This window comes from Chaetura pelagica, unplaced genomic scaffold (genome assembly GCF_000747805.2).
Source record: "Chaetura pelagica isolate M959 unplaced genomic scaffold, ChaPel_1.0 scaffold47, whole genome shotgun sequence".
NCBI classification, from domain to species: Eukaryota; Metazoa; Chordata; class Aves; order Apodiformes; family Apodidae; genus Chaetura; species Chaetura pelagica.
Genome location: NW_009954140.1, coordinates 2,398,270 through 2,419,661, shown reverse-complemented (window position 1 = coordinate 2,419,661; position 21,392 = coordinate 2,398,270). Strand labels below are relative to the sequence as shown.

Here is a 21,392-nt window from a genome sequence, read left to right as displayed (position 1 = left end):
GGATGTCTAGATTCCCAGAAGAGTTAATCAGTAATTAGATTAACAAAACCAGTAATTTGCCCAATACATAAAATGAGATGTTGGCCTGCAACCTGAAAAAGCTACCCAAATAGAAAATCTGGAGTATAATTTATACCTTAAAGTTTGTCAACCTAGAAATATTCTCCAGCTGTTTTACATGTATCATGAAGGGAAGAAAAGAAGACTCAAAAGATGAAGTATTTACCCTCTCCAGCTTTTCTGCTTTGAGACAAATAGTGGAGTTCTTTCCTTGCAGCTCATAATCATCACTCTGGCTGGAGGCAATAGCTAAGAAGTAAAGAAAATCCAATAATGATACAGCTATAATTATTGCTTTGAAAAAATTGTTCTGAAGCTCTGCTCATCAAATGGATGCCAGATCAATGCCCACATGCATCAAATAATTGTTAATATTTAGATTGACTTTTTTTAAAAAGTACTGAATAGTAATAAACAAAAATTATGCTTATCAATCACTAAACCATTTTTTCACATCAAAAAGTGACAAGTAACAAATTAGCAGGAAGAAACTAGGAATTACTGAGAGATTCATCAAGCAAACAGCTCATACTTGTGGTGTTTTCTCATCTCTCAGAGAGACACAGTTACACTGGAAACAGAAAAGGAAACACTTGTGAATTCCAGGAAAGACCTTCAAGATACACTCTCAGCATAATCACCAGCTCCCAAAAGCGTATCTAGTGATCTAGAAAACCCTGTGGATAGCAAGGGAAAGACCTGTTGCCAAGGCCTGCATGGAGGTAGCTTAGACTGAATTACAGCAGGCTCCTCAGTATTATTCCCTGGGAAGAAACTCTTTTCCACATCCAGTAACCCATCATCTATCATCCTCTCTCCTCCAGTCCTGATAGTAAAAAATTCAAGCTCCCATACTTTCAGCTACTTGCATGAATAACTTATGGTGCATCTATTTGATTTCCAACATACACAAATGACTAAGCTGAGGAAAGGAAGCTAGCAGTACTACGCACTTCATAGTCAAGATTTCAGAATAATTGTTTTTAATTTGGTTTTAATGGAACTCAAGAAATGCAGTTACAGCTTTGTCATCTTTCTGACACACTTGTGGATACGACACAAGCAGCAGCAACCTTTGGAAGCCTTTCATCCCAGACAATAGGCAAAAGGAGCAGCTAGCTACCAGTTTCTTAGGATTTTAGATGTATGTAAACAGAACAAATTCATTGGCTTGTTTGTTGAGAAGAAAAGAGAACACTTGTTTGTATTAATTTTTCATAAATATATTTTAGATCTTAATTCATTATTTCATTAAAGGACTAGAGAGGTACTGAAACCAAGACTAGCATTTGAAAACTAAAGGATCTTGCAGTTTGAGATACTCTCTGAAGGAACAGAAGGAATTGCATGGAATGATTATTTTTTTTAAGTTTCACAGCATATCTGTTTCCAAGCTCCAAGTAATTTACATTCTCTTTATATGCCAAAAGCATAAACCAAAACATCTTGAAAATCTCTGACACTTAACACCTCTCACATGCTATATTAAATTCTGAAGACAGTGGACTAGAACCTCAGCTGAATCGGCACACTTCCTTTCAACTGAGAACAAAAAAGCCTTGTGCATAAGGTCGTGCTAGAATTTATCAAAACTATGCTGATTTTCTTACAGCATTAAATAAAAACAATCTAAGAGCTACTCTAATTTTTCAAGGTTATTCTTGAAAAAGTGCAGCTTGAGAGAAGTGGCAGCTTTGACTGAAGATACGATATTAAATAAGATTAAAATGAAATATGTCAAGGAACAGTACAAACTGGAGCTGCAAGTATTTCTGCCTTCCATTCTACATTACTCATATGTTAAGAAACTGTGGCGTTCTTGGTCTCTTTAAGCAACAATGAAGCTCCTGTGTATTGCATTATAATAACTAGGAGTCTTATATTCTGATTATATTGAAAAACAGCCTTTTGTCTTTTTTCCCTGATTTACTCGCAGTGTTTTTCAAGATCAATATGAAAAAACCCTGTGTGTTCATTAAACTGCAGGTGTACTCAACACTATGACCTTTCCAGTTTCAGGAGTTCCTATTCAGCCAGCTCACTCTTCAAGCAAGGCAGCTGACCAGTCAGATTTGCAATATGGAGACTGTTTCATTTAAAAGTGGGATATCTAATATGGGCCAAAATAAATGCAGGTCAAATTTCAATAACACCAGTGAGTGACATCTAGAATGAATCAGATCCTGTATATTTGTCCTGCCTCTTCTCAGTATATTATACATCAAGTTGAGAAGAAAAGGTTATATTTACTTACTAACACCTGAACAAAAAGAATATAGTTCAAGTCTCCATAGAGAAATACAAAACAGAAACAGTTACATTGCTGTGGCAAGTGAGACACTCACGGTTATGTCAGATTACTGCATTTTCACTGTTTGCAAACACAACACATTTGTTTCCCAAAGGGATTAAAATTGTTCATTTCAGATTTGGTTCTCACCAATGTTTAGGAGCTCTATTTTGCCTTAGTGTTGTTTTCAAAAAACCTATTTAGAAATACAACCAAAGCAACTATTGTATTTGTTTGAATGCCATGATTCTCAAATATAAACACACGTGCATAGTCTATTTGTTGTTGATTGAAAACCTGTTAAAGAGGTCTGTGTGCTATTTCTATCTTTCCACTATGCTGCCCAGAGTTTAAAGAAAAAAAGAACAAGCAGCACAGAGCCACAGAAATTCATCAATCAAGAAAGCACAGTTTCTATGGCAACCTAATCTTGATCTATATGTGAGTCTTCATTATCTGGTTTCTACTGAGTCTATTATCATTACTGGTGTATACCAAATGTGATCACTCATTTTTGTTCGGTTTTAAGTGCTTCTTAAAGACAATATAAGTTACCTTTGACAGAAGCTACTAACCAATCCATTGATCTCAGTTCTTTATTCAGTACTATAAACCAGTGCAATGTTCTTTTCTTAAAGGCTGCTGAGTCTCACTATGTACTAACTTCCATGTGACAGTTATTGAAGGAAAAAAAAAAGGTGGCAGAGAATTAAATTAGCATTTACCTTTGGCAGACACATCAGCAGGACTGCTGTCTAGAGTTGGAGATGGCTCTCCCATCTTGACTCCAGTTTCCATCTATGAAAGGAAATCAAAAGTTAGGAAATACCATTTCCAAAGCAGATCACAAGCCAAGCTAGAAATACACATCAATGTAACAGAGAGGGAGAGGGTGGAATGTTTAGGAGGAGAAATAAGTCTGGGTGCATCAAAACAACCCAAGGAGAACATGGAAGGCAGGGGTGGTGGCTGTGAGGAATGTCATTCAAAAATTTTAGATAGGGTCTTATCAAAACCTTAGCTGGGTTTTTAATATCTTCACAGATTAAGGTAACACAATCTCTACGCAACCTGTTTCAACACTTCTATCTCTAACTGGAAAGAAATATGGGCAAAAATTTTCAGTACAAAGTTAAGAACAATTGAAGATCACTTTTCTTGACTTAGTGTTTGACATGGAGCATTTTATCCTCCCTTGCTCAAAGACAACACTTTATTTTTTAAAATGCAATGCATTGAAAATGTTTTTTTAAAAATTGAAATAACAGAGTAGTTTTTAAATCTTCTTCCTTATGGTCAGTATTACTTCTTTACACTAATGGTGAGCTGGATTAAAACAGTTGTTGCTTAGCTGAAAGATAAGAGGAAAAATCCACATTCTTGTAGGAGTCTGATTTTTAAGCAAAAATGTCACCATCATGGAAAAAATGCAACTTGTGAGATTCTAATTTACTCATCCATATGTAGTAATCTGAGAGTACTTTATCTCTGAAATACATAACTGCATTCTGAAACTTGACTCCCTGGAGAAACAGTAAGGAGAACTTTGTATCTAAGAATATGGTTAATACTTATTTTATTTGTTTTTTTACCACAAGTCAACTAATACTCTTAATTCCTCTCATCAGTGTGATTTGCTCTACTGTTACATGTTATTTGCCTCTGGAAAAGTCTTGCTATTTGAAAGAATTAATATTGTACAGGAAAAGAGCTAGTAATTTTCTTACTAGAATAGAAACTGAATTAAAATAATCCTATATTGATATTCCAATAAAATTAAGAAAAAATACCATTTACTCACTTTATACTAAGAGGAATAACAATTATACTCACAGCACTTGGAGTGTACATTGAAACAAGCTTCCCATTAGGAGATGCAAGAGGACTAAGTACTGCAGCCTGTTGCTCTCCATGTGCCACAGGAGATCTTAAGAGACTGAAAGGGCGTTGCAGATTCTCTGAAAAACTGGGAGAATTTTTTTGCCTAATAAAAGCTATCTCCCAAAAGCTTTCAAACCTAAAATTAAAAAGTTTCAACATATTATATACTATACTGTTCATAAGATTATACATCACACTTGCAAAGATTTTCTCAAACAGTGTGCGGCTTTATTTACTTAATTTTCTAAAAGGATGTTCTATTCCCTATCATTAAAAAAGGCAAATAACATGGGTTTGGGTTTAGTGTGTTGTTTTTTTTTCTTTTGAAAGGAAGTATCACAATTTTACATGTCTAAAAGATGCATTTGAGCCTTTTCTACAAAATAATATTACTTTTTTTTTAACATTAAATTGCAAAGTCCCTTGCATTTTGCTCCAAGAACACATGACAAGACATTTCACAACCTGATCATAAATACTGTATAAAAAAACATTCTGGAGGTTGAGCTGTTTGACAGTAACAGATACCTTGTTGTTGTTCTGTTGATTATACTTTTTGCCTCTTCATAGGAGACACCAATCATTGACTCTTTGTTTATGGATACAAGTTGATCTCCAGGCTTCAATCGTCCATCCTAACATAACAAATAATCACAAAAAAAAATAATAAATCAACCACGAGTTTTATAATAATTACTAAGACTAGAGACAGAAATGTGTGATCACAGCATTTTAGCATATTCCTCTGGATTTGGTAAGGTAAGAAATATCAAGAATGACTATACCATCTTCCAGAAATGCACAGCAGATCACACAATCATCAATCACCACAATAGCAGTCATTACAGAAGCTTCACCAGACAGAAAGGATCTCAGATACTGTGTAAAGAAGAAATTTGGACCCAGGTGCATATTTCCCTTAAAAAAGGGAAAAAACCCTTAAAAAACCCCAAACAAACCAACCACAGATAGTAATTCTTCCAGAAAGGAATCCCAATCCATCTAGGAATCTAGACTACAGGAAGCTTCTTTAGTAATTATTCAGCTGTGAGGTGGATTAATCTGTATTTCAAAACCAAATGTTCTTGGCTATACGTGGGACTCTTCAGGCACTTAGTTAACCTTCATGAGAAAACCAGATCACTCTCTTAGGAATTCATCAGTGAAAACCATCATGGTATTGCCAATTGCCTCTGTTGAATGAACCGTAAGCTTTCTACCAACACAGGAACGTATCACATTTCTGTCTCAGAGACTGTAAAACAAGACTTAAGACATGCCAGGCTAGATTTCTCACTAAGATAAAGCTTTCTTTATTCACATTTTAAAAGAGGCCTCAACAATTTACCTGAAAATTCATGTAATTCACCTATGGTTACAGAGTTAGTTATGACATTTATCTAATGTGATCCACATTAAATTGCACATAATATGTCTGTGTTCTTCAGCTTTAAAGAAATTAATCACAGAATTATGTCAAACAAACTGTGTACAGAAGAAGACACATAGGAAATATATAAAATACCTTTTCAAGAGCAGTGTAATTTTACATATTTAATACCCATATGCCATAATTTTACCAGTGTTATTTCAAATCTATGAGAGCACTTTATTTTCTCTCAGTGTTTTCGTTTTGATTAAAGAAAAAAGTTGCAAATCTTACATTTCACTTACATCTAGCCTATATCCATTTCAATGCTGCCCTCATGTGGCAGAGATTTAAAATCCTAAATAGGAGAGGCAAGATTGGGAAATTACCTCAATTTTGCTAATATTAGAACCTAATGCAAATTAATGTCTCAGTCCACCAATTCTGTATGATAGACTGTTTACAATGAGAAAAAAATGTGTTAGAAGCCACAACAAAATAGGAGAAAACAAAAGAAGAACAATTACCATTTATCTATAAAAAGATGTCCTGGAGAAATGTTGCATTTGTAACTCCCATCCTGGCATTTTGGGATCAACCTTCATCTACAAAAATCCAGTAGGTACAGACTGTTTTGAGCCAAAAGTCTCAAAAACAACTTATGAAATTAACTCGTATCCTGTTAGCTGGCAACAGGCACAAACTTGTTATCCACACATCAGGATAATCCTAACAACTCAGGATGCAGAAGGTGGCACTTGATTCAACAGTTTTGTGCACTTGAAGCAGACACTTCTCTTATTTGTTTATGTTTTAAAACTGGCAAACCCTGCTAATTTACATCCTGCATTTGTCATACATGAAAACAGTAATCAGTGCTGATTCATGCATTTTATTAGTCTGCACCATCAGAATGTTTGTAGTCTAATTTGCCTACACAATGCTTTCCAACTGCAAGGATCCACCTAAACTAAGTCCAAGGGAAAAATTATTTTTTGAATGACCAAGGAAAGAAAGAAGAGTTGCAATCTGTAGCTCTGTTCCTGCTGATTTACCTTGTGTAATGCAGCATCTTACAGAAGCTCATTTCTTACTTCCTTATATGTAAATTGGGGAATAAGATCCTTATTGATCTCAAATGAATGCATGAATAATTCTCATTACCATGTAACCATGCAATCAGATAGTTTTGTTTACAGAATGCAGCCTGTAATGACATTTGTATTTAAAATATAACTGTATATATAAAATACTGAAGCAGGTACTAACTGAAGGTAAAAATGCAGGTGACTGAAAGGGAAGGGAGGGAAAAACATCTTTACCTTATCACAGTCACTACCAGGGATAATGTCTTGAATATATACCAAAGGCCCTTCATTTCTGTTAATTCCTCCTACAATATTCAAACCTAGGCTTGTTCCTTTGCAAACAGAGATGATCTGAAATGCACTATCCCTACAAATAGAAAGGAAAACAGAAAAGTGTGATTACTTCACAGAACTAGATACTCAGTAAAGTCTGATTTCACAAATGTGTCAAATAGAAACAGGAGACGTTTAAGCCCAATGTTAAAATGTTACACTGGTTACTTACTATAAAATCAGCAACTTCAGTTGCTACTTCTGGCAATTACAGAAAGAACTGATACATTATTTTATTTTACTTTTTAAAATATACATATAATTATTATATGTTATTATTTTACAAGAATTAAAGCTCCTCTCTACTCTAGATATAAACCAGAAACACTAATTTGTTAGGAGACACTAAGAACATTAGTCAATCTGATTAATCTACTTCTACCATTTAAACAATCAATAAATGAGGAAAATACCTTATTAAAATTGGAAGTTTGTAATATCAATGGTATTATAACTTATGGGATTTAAAAAAACAACAAAACAAACTTGACCACTTAATGCTGAACCCAGAATTTTGCAGAGTAGCCAAATACACCATTTCCTACAGCTCACAGAAGAGTTACAGTTTCAGAAATTACTTTGCAAGCTTTGGGGATGGTGCTGGGACAGAATTGTTTCTGTTGACGGTCATGATATTATCCTTTGGATGCAGCTGAGGACTCTGTGACCTTGAGGAAGAGGCAGAAGAAGAGCTGTCTGTAGAAGAGCTGCCCTTCTTTGCTTAAAGAAACAAAGAAAAAAAGAAATTAAACCCAAATTTGGGGAAAAAAACCCCAAATTTTCAACTTATGTGAGTTCAGTGGGTCTATTCTCATGTTAGAAAACAAACTATAAGCAACCAAATGCCCAAAAGAAAGTTGAAGCATACACAGCTAAAAAGAGCCACCCAGGGTTCCAGGAATAACCAAAACATAGCAAGTGATGTTTGGATTTTTTTCAAACTGGATGCAAAAATAATCTCAACTGAACAATCACTCCTGCTATAGAGAGGCATCCTAATTAGGTAACAATTCCCCAAGGATTAGAATTTATGTTTTCAATAAAATAAATTTTCATTAGTAGTTTGAAATCTTATGGTACATTTAATCTACAAATACCAAATACCTTTCACATTTTTCATTCATTAAAATTGCTGAGACTAGGTGAGATTGTATTTATTTTAAGAGTTGGGAAACTGACACACAAACCTGTCCAGTTACATGTTTAGACTACAAACTAAATGTTACAAAGTAAACATGTGTGTTTTGCCTGACTTTCAGACACTTCCTCCAATATACCCTCCCCCCAAATAGGAGTTTTAAATGCAAGCTGCTGCTGCACTGGAGTAGGACTATTGTCCTACAGGATTATGTCAGGCTAGGAAGCAATCTCTCACCAGCTGGTAGTGGTGTTGGAGAACTTCTTGAAGAACTGGTGCCACTGTGAGAGCCATATTTATCCATCAGGTCATGAAATTCTTTCCTGTGGCAATAAAAAGATCCTTTCCATCAGGATTTGGCAGGGGTTCAAATGCACCCTATGAAACCTGCTACTGCTTCTATTCAGTGGTTAGACTTCCTCAGAGAAGGAAGCTCAACCTCAACTGAAGAGGAAAGCCCTGTCAAACACTTAGAAGTGGCAAGAAAGAGATAACGAAATAGAGAAGGATAAGCATGGAATTCCAATTAACTTGGAATGAGTGGACTCTTGGTAGAAAAGCTTAAATATTACCTCTCTTCACCTTGAATTTCAAAACTTAAAAAACCTGTAACTTGAATAAACTACAGATAATAAAACACTGGTTTTACCTAGGTCCAAACCATGTTACTTATATTAGAAAGAATCATGTCAGAGACCTATAGCATACCCACTTTTTGTAAAGCTATACTGAAAAAGAACCCTGAAGAGACTGGCAAAGCAAGCTGTGGCACCTCAAAAAAGAGGGGAGAAGAAATAGTTATTCAAGAATGAGTAAAGAGAGATTCTTAACTTCTCTTTAGCTTTCTCAGAAATTTGCAGTCTATTTCATCTAAGGTAAATGTAAATATATACTAAATATTGTATGTGCTTGGGCTTTGCTTATATTTTTATTACAATTTTTTTTTTTAAAGGCCAAACAGACTAAATAAAGGGTAATTCTTGGTCAGGCACACTGCTGAAAAAAAAAAAAAAAAATATAATCAAAGCAGTTCTTTGCAAAAACAAATCATATTGTATCAACCTGGTTAAAACAAAACTAAATCAATTAACAAAAAAGTGGCAAAGATGTACATTGTGTATTACATGCATCAAAGAGAAAACAAAAACTCCTGATTAATCTAATACTGAAGGCAGCCTAATTTAATCCAAAATGTTGTAAGACAAGCTATGGTAGTACCTCAGTGATAAAAGAAATATAAACAATCTAGAATGATGTAAACCAGAAACATCAGCAAATTAACATTACAGAATTACAGAGAATATAAATTAACTGATTGCAGGGAACAAAATGCCAAAGTCATAACAGTGACTGCAAAGGGTTATTGAAATCTGCTGAGTTATTTTTTCTTTCAATAACAAAACTTACTGAATTAATGCCAGAGTGAAGGAACACACACAAACACAGTTGAGTGTACATTTAATACTCTCTTCAGCACAGGAATGTACAGTCACACGAAACGAATTCACAGGAGTCTGAGTGAGGGACTGTACACAGTGGCAAATTCTGCCCAGGGCACTGGGCACACCACCAGAGCAGTAAAAGGACTGATGGCTTTTAATTATTCAAGGAGTTTAGAGGAACTAGGTCAGTATGCTTTAGATAAAAGCAGATTAAGAGTGGACCTCACATATATCTAGGTAGTCTGAATAGAGGAGGGATCTGAAGCTACAGAGGATTTAAATGTCTGTTAAATGCAAAAAATAAAGGAGCAGAAAAAGGAAGCTTAAATGGGACAAAAGGCTAAAGGAATTTAGAGAAAATTCCTTTCTGGAGAGATTATTCTGTAAGTGGAACATCCCAGGAAAGGCAAATAACAGCAGAAACTCTTGCAATGATTATCAAATATAGTTACATAACAGCCATTTCCTCTGGAGATCTGAATGAAAAGGGGATACAGACCTGGATCACAGCTTTCCCAATGATTCTCTGCCAAGAGTGGTTTATATGCTTAGCTGTAGACAGCAAGGTTAAAGCAATATTTAATAGAAATGTCCTTATATCGGAAGTATTTTTGGACTACCTGCTGCAGCAAACAGTTCAACTTCCTTATCTAAACTAATTCAAAGCTCATCAAAGACTAAAAAGCAAATTTCTGAGGGGAAACAAAAAATAAATCTGCCTCTTTCCCAGCTTAAATCATACAGTTTTGTGGTACCGTTGATCTAAGGTATTCCTTGGCTTTTTACTATTTTAAAATGTGAGAAGCAGAAAAAAAAAAAAATCATCACAGCAAATAACTTTTAATGGTATTAGCTGGTAAGATAACATTTCAGTCCTTTCATTATTCTGAAGTTGGCCTGAGCTTGCTATTTTACTTGATGCAAATAGTCTCACAATGACTTGGTATCAAATTCTTCAGAGAAAAATGTGACATGTGGTGCAGCTTTATGAAAAACAAGAGAAAGACATGCAAGCCTGCCCACCTAATCCTAGATACAGTCTTGGCTCTTTATTAGTTTTGAGGTTGAAACAATGTTTTATGTTGCCTCTTACTTTGCTTCTTCATCTCTGGCAACCAGCAGAGACATGTGATTTGATGCTGATGCTGTTCTCAGGATGTCAACTGCCCTAGAAGGGGAGAAAAACAGTCAAATAAATACACCAGGGGCTGTCAAGAAGGACATGGTGGGTAATGCTAGAAGAGCCCCAAAATCAACAAATTCTTAATGTAGTCAATCATTCTGACTGCCACATAGAGAGAAAAAAGCTTGCCAGCAGCACAACTCAAATTAAGCAATGGAGACCTGAGTGAAAGTCTGTGGCTGGTGATAGGAATAAGCTGGGATTGCCCTGTCTTTCCATTCCCTTTAGCAGATGCCATTTACCTCTCCTTGGCCCATCCTACTGCCTTCCTAGATCTCCTTCAGGATGAACAGCCTACACCTAAGAACTATCAGTCACCCACGCTTCACTGCTCAGGATTTCCCTCAGCAATATATACTGCAATTTTGCTTTGAATTTTAAATCTATGCCTCCAAGACTGAGCTGCACTGACCTCTGGCCAAGCCAACTACAGAAACCAGCCAACGTGCTCTACAGATTTTTCAAAATCTCCTCTGTTGTCCCACTACAACGAAACTTGTGTAGCTGCACCACCTACATTCACCAGCATTGAACAAACAGTTATACAAATACTTTTAAAATATATATCTTTAACAAATATGATTTAATGATATTTTCACATACATTCTACAATCCACATCATTAAACAGCTAGCTTTTTATTATCATAAAAGCATATAAAGTCCTGACACTTTTCCACAAGAGTTCTGCTGAATTAGATTTATAAGAGGAATGAATTGCCCGTTGAACTCCAAGGACTTCAGTGGAGTTGTGCTCTTTTCATAAGTGGTCAACAAAGCCCCCAAAAAACCCAGATAGTATTCCAAGCTTTAATAAACATTTAGTAATCAGTACATACTTTTCATTTGTTACTCCAATTAAGTTTTCTCCATTGACATCCAAAATTAGGTCCCCAGTGAGCAAACGGCCTGGTAATGAAATCAACAGGAAAATGGTGAACATATTCTACCTCAGTAATAACACAGGGCTTATTTCCATGTTATATGATGTAATGCAATAAACAACTGTATGATTTTTAGCAAATTAGGTTCTGATCCTAATTAAGGTAGGCTGGTGTCATAAGACTGACAGTAATGAGTCTTATTACTGACAGAATAGCCACTGAAAATAAGTGTTATGTGACTATCTGTATTATTTACATATAGCACAAATATTTGTGGGACTGGAATTTACAATTCACAGTTGCAGAATTAACTTTCAGCTGCACTTAACTTACATGTAAGTTACCACATATAAATACTTTAATGCTTTATACATTAATAAATACATCTAAAAGATTTTTTAGAATCAGTTCTATTTTAAACTTTCTGCATTAGGGACTGTCACTTTTGAAATATTTAAAATTATCATTCTGCACAACACCAGATGGAATCTCAAAAAAACCCTTATACAGACCTAGGACAGAAGTATATTCTGTAACTTTATTACTGCAAACTCTACCTCCTATAATTTGTTCTTTCCACACTGAACATCTAAACCACCAGTTAAAAACTAAATAAATACCAGAAGCCATTAAAATTGCTTGCTGTGTGAAGGAAACACCCCTCTTCAACCTTACACATTAAAAGAGGTTCAGCACCTCAACAGTTATTTAGTGAAAGATGGCCAGCTGCTGTCACACCAGCCACATCTAGATTGGAACACCTTGCCAAGAACAGAGTAGTAAAATCAGTTCTCATGAAGGGTCCAAGCTTCATTTCTCTCTCTTCAGGTAAACTACATCATGAATGCTGACTAAACCATGCTATTTTAAATGTCCTTACCCACATTTCTTCTGATAGCTTTTTCTGCGCAGTGTGTTTGTAAGAAAAAAATTAAAATTACTTACTATCTACAGCAGCAACCCCCCCAGGTAGAATTCTCTTGATGAAAATCCCATAATCTTCTGCTGTTTGGGCCCGATAACCTCCAATAATTTTAACTCCTGCAGTATAAACAGAAGAAACAAGCAAGAAATTGAGTTGTTCCACCTACCGTGCTAAATGGATCTACAGTCACATCCATAAAAGTCAGAGAAATTAAACTTCTACTGATGACAATGTAAACTGGAAGAGCTCACCAGGTGCTTTTAGATTTGGTTTGCTCTGAATCAAAAGAACGTGCAATCTAATTACCTAAAAAATTACCTAAAAAAAATTTACCTAATCCATTCTGACAATCAGAAAAAGAAATGCGGTGAACAGCTCGATTGATTCCATGAGGGCCCATAATAGTCCTAAGGAATAAAATAAAAGCCATTAAATCCCTGATTATAGAACTGCATGTAGAGCTATGTTCATGTAGAAGACATTACAGAGACCATGTTTTAACTGTAATACAAACCAAGATCAGTTTTCTATAACTGACAACTTTACATTGTTCATATCTCTGTGACACCCTTTTCCCCCCAGTGAAAAATCCATCTCCCTGTAACAAATCTAGAATGCTAAGGCAAAATAAAGTACACATAGAATTAAATTAGAAACAAAATCCTACAACCTGGTCCAGCTTAGCATTTAGGCAAGAAAAATACATCCTAATGTCTTAGATAAGGTCATGAATATTAAAACAATACCACAGGTAAGGCAATGTATACAAAAATATTTTCGAGGATACCTAGTGTAGAACTTTGTGGTTATTTATGAACATAATCTTTGCCCTGTAGCCTCTCATTTCTTCACTCCACAGTGTTTTCTTTCTGTTTTACAGAAGGCTTCTTTCCAAACTCTATTGCCAGCTCCTACCCCAAGACAAGATACCAGAATGGCACCTGGAATTGTCTAAAGGCAGATAAGTCTTTCGGAGACAGCTGAGAGTGGTAAAGAATCAAGGAAGAATACAAAGTACAACTAGAGATTCAGAACCTAAATTCACAGTTCCATTGAAACATGACCAGTATCTTGCTACGAGAATGCAAAGCATTAAGAATTCCTGTAAATCAAATCACTTTACCATTTTTTATTTTCTTTTAAATGAATTATTAGAAAAAAATACAAGTTGTACCATAGCTCCTCTGTCCTCCCACTGTACTATTTTTTTGGAGAAGACTCACCAGATCCCTTCTAGAAAAAAGCAGAAGCACCACTTAGATTTATCTCCTTTGACCTACATATTGTTCTATATTAGATAGTGAGTTGCACTTTCTAGAGCATGATGTTAATGTGAAATGGAACAACCAGAATTCATTAGCAGGGGAGAAAAGAAGATCAAAGTGGAGGACACAGTGACCCAAATCCTCTAATGTAATCAAATCCAGCACAGAGCCTGAAGTCCATACCTGGAACTGGGTATTCCTGCAAGAGCCACGGGACATGTCATTAAAAGGTGCCATGCCAGAGGGAAGAGAGAAATCCAGACAACCTAATTGTTTCCAAATTCTAGCACCTGACAAGAGATCCAACTTCCAAAGAACATCCCCAGTTCTTCTAGTTTTGTATAAGAAAGTTGGATGAGTTTGTTGGGAGTTTTTTGACCTTGCTACTCCACACCAGAGCACAAGGCACACTTTGCACAGCTAGAAGTAAACTGAGCTGCTTTTACTTACAGTCTGAAAGGAAGATGAGGTCTTACATCTGATATTTCTCTACCCATTTATTTTTTATAAACCACTTTTGCACTTCTACACTACAATAGCAGTGTATTTTGTCTTGCTGCCTAGTACTGTCACTTCAATTACCCATCCCATGAATTTAAACTGTCTTGAAACTGAAAGACAACATACTAGTGGTGTTCTTTACAGGCCTGGCTTGATTTGCATCCATCTTTGAAAAGTTTAAGAAGGAACACTGATCTTTAAAATAAGCAGACAATGATTCTGTTTTCCTTCTGTCTTGTCTTTTGCTATTACTGCTCTGTTTCTTGCTCTGCCATGCCCTCAGCAGATTTCACATAGCAGTTTTTATTAAAATGAAAAAAAGCAAAACAAATGTTGTTTCAACCTTGCACTCCAGTTGATGTTTGTGAAGTCTGAAAGGATCAAAAAAGGATCAGGCTTTCAGTCTATAGACTCTAGCTCAACAGAGATGGCAATTGATCATGCAATATTTGATCCCAAATCCCCCCCTTAAGGGGAAAGGAGCTACATTTCAAGTAACAGGCAACACCTTCAAAAACTAACGTAAAGCATATGCTGATGAAGGGGAGAATAAACAAACTAATAATGTACAATGGAGAGGAATCAGGTATCTATGAAACAGTGAAATTACCATGATGTTGCCACCTACAATTAGAAAGGGGTGACACTGAACTAACGCTCCTATGAGACATTCAATTGTGTTTATGCTCTAAAGATCAAGTCCCTCCAATACATCAGTATAAAATTACGTATCACCTAAACAGTAAAGACAAATATCTTCAAATCCCTCAGATTTGTTTAGCATATCCCATCTTGCTGACTCTCACTGTTAGTTATCCTCCCATGTAACTTAGAGATAGACCTTCAAGTCGAGCTACTTTTCAAAGTTCTAATAAAATAAACAGGGCTTTAACAATCTCACACTAAAAAGTCTTGTATTTAGCACCCATCCAACAGGTATTTCATGTTAACAGTATTTAATATTAATTAAATATTAGAATACTCCCCCCCAAAAGATCTGTAATATGCTCAGTGGTATCAATAAGGAAATAACAAACAAATTGGCAGCAGAAACAAAAAATGTCAATGATAGAAAAACATGCAACTTAAGTAATAAGATATTGCTGCTCATTCCTACAGAAGTAGTGAAAAATACATGTAGGCAAGCTTTTAGCACCTGGAGAAAATATGTGAGGAGCCAGATTAAATAAGAAAGGAGACTCTATAAAATGCACACTACAACTTTGTTATGCTAAAAAATATTAAACTCAATGCTCCAGCTGGAGTCTTGGAATGCTAACAGATTGTGTATAACTTGGTGTAGGTGTTCCAGTAATGGCAATAAATATTAACTTTTTTCTATTACTTTTTACAAGTATACACAAGAAGTTTAACACCTTTTTGTTTTGTATCTTCCAAAGACTTTTACCAGAACACACGGCTCTGGATATCCTTCTGATCTTATTCCTGAGAAATGATTAGCTATTTATGTCCACATACAAAATATTTTTCTACATTTATCAAGAGAAGAATAACACCTTTACCTCACAAAACAGATATTACTTGAAACTTAAACAAAAATCTAAATGGTAAACTCCGGCTGCTTATGAAAAGAAGCTGATTATGGCTACAGCTTTTAAAGCCTTTCTACTGTACCTTTCACAATTAGAGGCTAGAAAAATGCTGTCAGAACCCAACGGTTAAGCATACCAGTATAAGAGAGAGAGACCATCAAAACGCTCTGGTTCATCTTCATCCCCTGGTGAGAGCAACGACATCCTTCACAACAGCAGCAAAGCAACGACGACAACGACAAAGCAACCAAAACACACTGGAGGTTTCTAATCCAGCCAGATAAAGGTTACGTGCAGGACAGTTTCTGCTACTAACTAAAAAAAACCCAAACAGACAGAGCTCAAGATGAGTGTCTCTGCCTACTAATCTGCTCTGAAACCCTCTGCGTCACATGGACTAATTCACCTATTGAGGTAATGTTTACTTTTTCTGTTTGAAGTGGCAATTTACAGCAACTTTAAAAGACTGACAAATGCAAAGGAGAGAAAATTTACTTGCATGTACTGCAACTGTGATTCTGCAATCTCTATCTAGCAGCAGAAGCCAAATGAAATCAAAAGAAAATGAACTTATTTTCTCATGTTTTTCCAACAATTTAGTTACATGCTCTCTCCAAACAAGGTCAAAAGCAGTAACTCATGACCTTTCCAAAGCAATCTTCCTACCAGACTGCATTATGTATATCCACACACAAAAAGGGAAAGCAACAGAGCAGGCAGACTGAAAGCATTAATGAAACAAATGCCATTATGCTATGACTTTGCCCTCTCAATCATGGCATTGACTTGTCATGCTCTACCTTGGGTTTTAGTCTTCAATGTACGACAGTCAAAAGTTAGCACCGAATCTGGGTTATCCGTTTTCTCTAGAAATGGAAGCTGGCACATCTGGGTTATCATTTTTTGGGTTTGTTCGTTGTTTTTTTTTTTGTGAAAGTAAAAGTGCTGAATTTGTATCATTACAATGAGAATAATCTAGTTGAAAAAGTGAAAAGTATCCCACTGTTCCCAGAGGCAAGACTCTCTTCTGATAGGAGGCTTTGTCCTGCAGAGATGGGCATATTTTCAGAAGTTCAGAGCTTCTGACATCAACTCAGTCAACTACTATTTTCTTCCAGACTTGCCTCAGAAGATACATTCCTATTAACTCCCCCTCTTTCTAAAAGATCTTAAAATGATTACAGTTTAAAATGAAAAATATTCTGTGTTGTGCATTTGGCTTAAGTAGAAAGGTGAATCCTCTCTAGCAAGTAACCCTGTGATGAGACAGCATCTGTCAATGTCTAGAGCTGCCCAGAAGGACAGCTGGGCTATGCAGGAATGCATCTGCTTATCTCATGTCTCTCTTTTTTTATTTAAAGTCATAGTGACTGTTGTTTTACTAGCACACAATTTTCTTGGGAAAGGATCTTTTTTTGCATGGAAAAACGCTAAGTAGTGTTCACGTGTGCTGAGGTCAGTGCCTAGATCCTGCAATCTACACACACAAGAGGGGCAGAAGGGTGAAGTGACCCACCACAGGCTAAAGAGCAGATCAGGGATTGCAGTGGAAACATACAGCAGCCTTCCCCACTCCCAAAATGGGAAGAGCTCCACTAGAATCATTTAGTTTGCTCACATCCATTCAGTGATGAAAATGTGGCCCTTTGTAGTCTTTTCTCAGTAAGTTTAACTCTGCTGGTGCTAATGGTGTTACAGTCCAATGAAAGAAGAGCCTTTAATTTTTCAAGCATCGTATCAGCTGGATTTGCTCTAGGCAAGGTTACAGAAGATAAAATACAAATAGCCTTTCCACATCAAAATTGTCATTGTTCCCAACACCAGAGGAATCCAATTTGTGGTGTGAATATCAGGAATACTTGTCAAAACAAATCACTCAGACCAGTACGACTTGTTTCCAGTGTCATGTTTTCTGCAATAGAAACACATCCCCCACCACCCTTTACAATTAAAAGTATGACTCAAGGCTATGCCTTTCCATTATTAAAAAAGCAAAACATGATTTTTTATTAAAACAGGCACAACAAACTTCCCAACACCTTAAGAAGATACTAAGTAGTATTAAGTTTCTTTTTGCTCCCACCTCTTTTTTTTTTTTCTCTTTTCATTAGTTATTACCAGCAATATCTCAAGTGTTCAGACAACTGCTCCTCCATCTCTTCTTCAACATAAACCATGAATTGTTCAGCTTCCTGGATGCCTCCCCAAGGCTTCTGTCCCTCTTTACCTTAAAATTCTGCTTCTATGCTGCTTTTAATGCTTCTAAGACTCATACAGGAAATGGTATTATTGCTTCTTTTGCAAGTTCTCTGCTTTTCAAGAACATACTCAGAGACCACAAATTACTTTTTACTTCCTGAAAGATCCAGGAAACCCCCTAAAATCAGCAAGACTCAGTTTTCAGGGTACTTCATTTGTTGTTTTAAACAGCAAAAAACCCCAAGATTCTTTTCCAAACAGCAAGTAAATTATTATATACTGGCAACATAAGTAGTTACAACTCACCTTTCCCAACGGAAGTTTTGTAATGCTTTAGCAACTGAGGTGGATTACAGGATAATTCAGCAGATGACAAAAAGATTTACAGAATCTTTAAAAGGAAGGTTAACTAGATCTTTTTTATATAAACAAAGGTGTTTTTAAAAAATCCCATACAAGTCGATTATGCAACTGCAGCCTTTCAGGTTTGCCAACTCTAAAACCTAAAATTCCACTTGACCACAGCCAAGAGAACACTGTATCACACAGCATGAACAAACACTTCTGATCTCTCCAAACCCACTTATTATTCAAAATACTCTTTGCTGATTAGGTCACAAAGATAAAAAGAATACATGTGTCATTATATGGCTACTGTTAAACATGAAAAAAAAGCTTTAAGCAAAGCTGTAATTGTGGAGAAACATAAATGCCTTGAGGCTAACCCCTTGTGCAGAGAAGAAAGCTATTATTTAAAGTTTAGGTAAACCTCAATTAACATCCAACCAAATACATTCTTGAGGCATTGTGCACTGATACTGTCTCCCAGAACAGAAATAATGAGTACAGAAAATTATAGTCTTCTGCCATCATGTAGCTGAAGTGCAGTTACATTCACCTTTCATGTTCATCTCCTATGTGAAAAATTCCCTTTGGAATACAGTAATCTGGTGCCTATTATCTAACATACCTTCCACAGGAATGTAGCAAGCCATGGCTGTTGTAAAGAGGTACCTTGGATTTCCATTATACAAGCAGAGTGGCCTCTTCTTCAGCAAAAAGCAAGTTCTTGTAATGCTTTGTGGATTTGTTTTTCAAAAATAAATCAAGTTACTCCAATTCTACAATAAATTGTTTGACAAAACTGTGAAAATATTATTTGCTGGATTCTAGTGCACAAGCACAGCAAATATGCACTACATATAGAATGTTAAAGGCATGCATAGTATTCTGAAAAAGTAATGCATTATAACACACAGACTCCAGGCAGTGTCTTATGTTATTGTAGTTACTTCATCAAAACAAGATCCTACTAGTGAAACTAATGAGAATTTTCATGTTACAATCCAGTAATTGTATTCCTGTGTGTTTGGGGTAGGAAATACTTACTTTTCATCTGTATTTGTAAGGGAATCTGTACTGGACATCTTAGAAGCACTACTTTAATTAAAGTTCAACACGAAGAATTCTGACACATGAAGCACTGGCTCGTAACCAGGATAATAATTGCTGTAAAAAAGGAGAAACCGCTTTTTGAAATTTACCTGCCTGTTTATTTCCAGACACAATTCTCATTTATTACTGACTAGCTGAAATCAAGAGGGAAAAGAATTGTCATGTTCAGATACACTCCATTGCTGAAAACAGTCAGCAGTTAACAACTCAGACTTTACTGTGTACTGTACCAGAACATTCCTCCCAATTGATGAGGTAGAAATAAGAGTAAACCTGAAACACCTGAGGTTAAAATCATAAATAAATAAATAAATAAACTAAGAGTACAATTCCAGGATAAAGCAATGGATCTGCTAGACAACTACAAACTTTTTTTTTTTCTTCCTAGTGAAGGTTCCTTGGGGAGGATCTGTTGTTTAAAACATGATAAGGTGTTTTGTGTGTATTCTTTTCTCACTTTTTAACTTGCTGTCTAGTATTCAGTGGCTATGGCATGTTCATGTGAAGTATGCAAAATGTAAGCCAAAACATACACAGAATAGGGTTATGTATGACTAATGTAGCAAAAAATCCCAGTAATTAATATTTTATATTTTTTTTTGCACTTAGGACAGGTGGACAAGAAATCCTAATCCAAGAGATCCTAAATGTACTTGAGCTACAATCACTTAGAAAATTACTGTAAAAGCACCAATACAAAAATAGCCATTTGTATCAGTAGCAAATCTTCCTGGAGCTGAATGGCTAAACCCTCACATGGCCATGAAATGGAAAACATGTTATTCCTAAAACATGATACAAGGGGGAAAAGGAACCCTCCAAACAATGCACAGGCAGAAGTTGGTAACAGGTGGTAATAGCACCAGTGAGATACTACACACCTAAACTGAAATTAAATATATGTTCCCTAGATGCACAGTGTCAGCCCCTACAAAAACACACTGACCAATTCATCAGGTTATCTATTTCTGCATGAAAAAACGACTGGTTTCACTGAGGAATACCACAAATTTTCCTGCAGTAAACGTTCTCACATCCCTTGGTAAAGGATCAAAAATAAAGCCACCTAAATACAGAGAAAAGACTGCGATGCCGTTTTGCTCTAGGCTTTGTAATTCTCTTCCTCAACACGTCTAAATGGAAAATGAAGCAGTAGCAGGAGCTGCCGAGAAGTCCTTGTACGATCCACATCGCTGGAGACAGCACCGGAGGAAAAAAGCAGCGCTCTAGAGCAACAAACTCCAGCCAAGTTTGTTACCGTCCCGGGGAGAACGATGGCGTTTGTAAGTTCCAATGACCTCGCCTGTCCTGAAGTGATTGCTGTTCACAACCAACCGCTCACCCACTTCACACCGTGTCAATATTTGTGCCTAAACAAACCAAAACGGCACGCAAAGAGGGGAAACGAAGGAAACATGAAACAAAGCACCGTGGGGCAAAAAAAAAGCACTAATAACCGGTGTCAGCGTCCACACGAGCCTTGCAGGGAGACAAAGGGCTCAAGTTACAACACCTTCCAGCGGCCCGCGCTGCCCGGGGAGGGACACGGGCACAAAAGCCCCTGCACAAGCGCTGGGTCGGGCGCTCGCAGCCCCAGAGGGACCGGCCCCTCGTGTCCGTCCCCGCGCTGAGGCGTTTGGCGCAGAAACCCCCCCGGCCGTGCCCGCCTCGCTCCCCCCGCTGCGGGGCGGCCCCTCCGAGGCCCCGCTCCGTGTCCGGGGATGCGGGACCGGCGTCCCCGGGGAGGGGGGGGTTTGCGAAAAAACCCCGCCGCCCTCAAGGGCTGAGACAGTTACCTCGATGCGCACACAAACCGCCCGAGCTGCGG

At 36.7% G+C, this 21,392-nt stretch overlaps 2 protein-coding genes across 2 annotated transcripts in view; one reads left to right on the top strand and one right to left on the bottom strand.

Annotated features, from left to right (window-relative positions):
• The window catches only part of STXBP4 (syntaxin binding protein 4), a 61,355-nt gene extending 41,819 nt beyond the window's left edge, over positions 1–19,536 (bottom strand). The window contains exons 1-12 of the mRNA XM_010002684.1: positions 19,499–19,536; positions 12,925–12,998; positions 12,612–12,707; positions 11,622–11,691; positions 10,695–10,769; positions 8,397–8,482; positions 7,600–7,741; positions 6,923–7,055; positions 4,760–4,866; positions 4,184–4,367; positions 3,076–3,148; positions 227–309 (exon numbers count right to left, since the gene is read on the bottom strand). Of these exons, the coding sequence (XP_010000986.1) occupies positions 227–309; positions 3,076–3,148; positions 4,184–4,367; positions 4,760–4,866; positions 6,923–7,055; positions 7,600–7,741; positions 8,397–8,482; positions 10,695–10,769; positions 11,622–11,691; positions 12,612–12,707; positions 12,925–12,998; positions 19,499–19,536 (1,161 nt within the window). The remainder of the gene's footprint in view (positions 1–226; positions 310–3,075; positions 3,149–4,183; positions 4,368–4,759; positions 4,867–6,922; positions 7,056–7,599; positions 7,742–8,396; positions 8,483–10,694; positions 10,770–11,621; positions 11,692–12,611; positions 12,708–12,924; positions 12,999–19,498) is intronic.
• A 1,302-nt stretch (positions 19,537–20,838) lies between these two features.
• LOC104393282 (cytochrome c oxidase assembly protein COX11, mitochondrial) overlaps positions 20,839–21,392 on the top strand; it is a 2,958-nt gene continuing 2,404 nt past the window's right edge. Inside the window, exon 1 of the mRNA XM_010002763.1 lies at positions 20,839–20,847. Coding sequence (XP_010001065.1) covers positions 20,839–20,847 — 9 coding nt within the window. The remainder of the gene's footprint in view (positions 20,848–21,392) is intronic.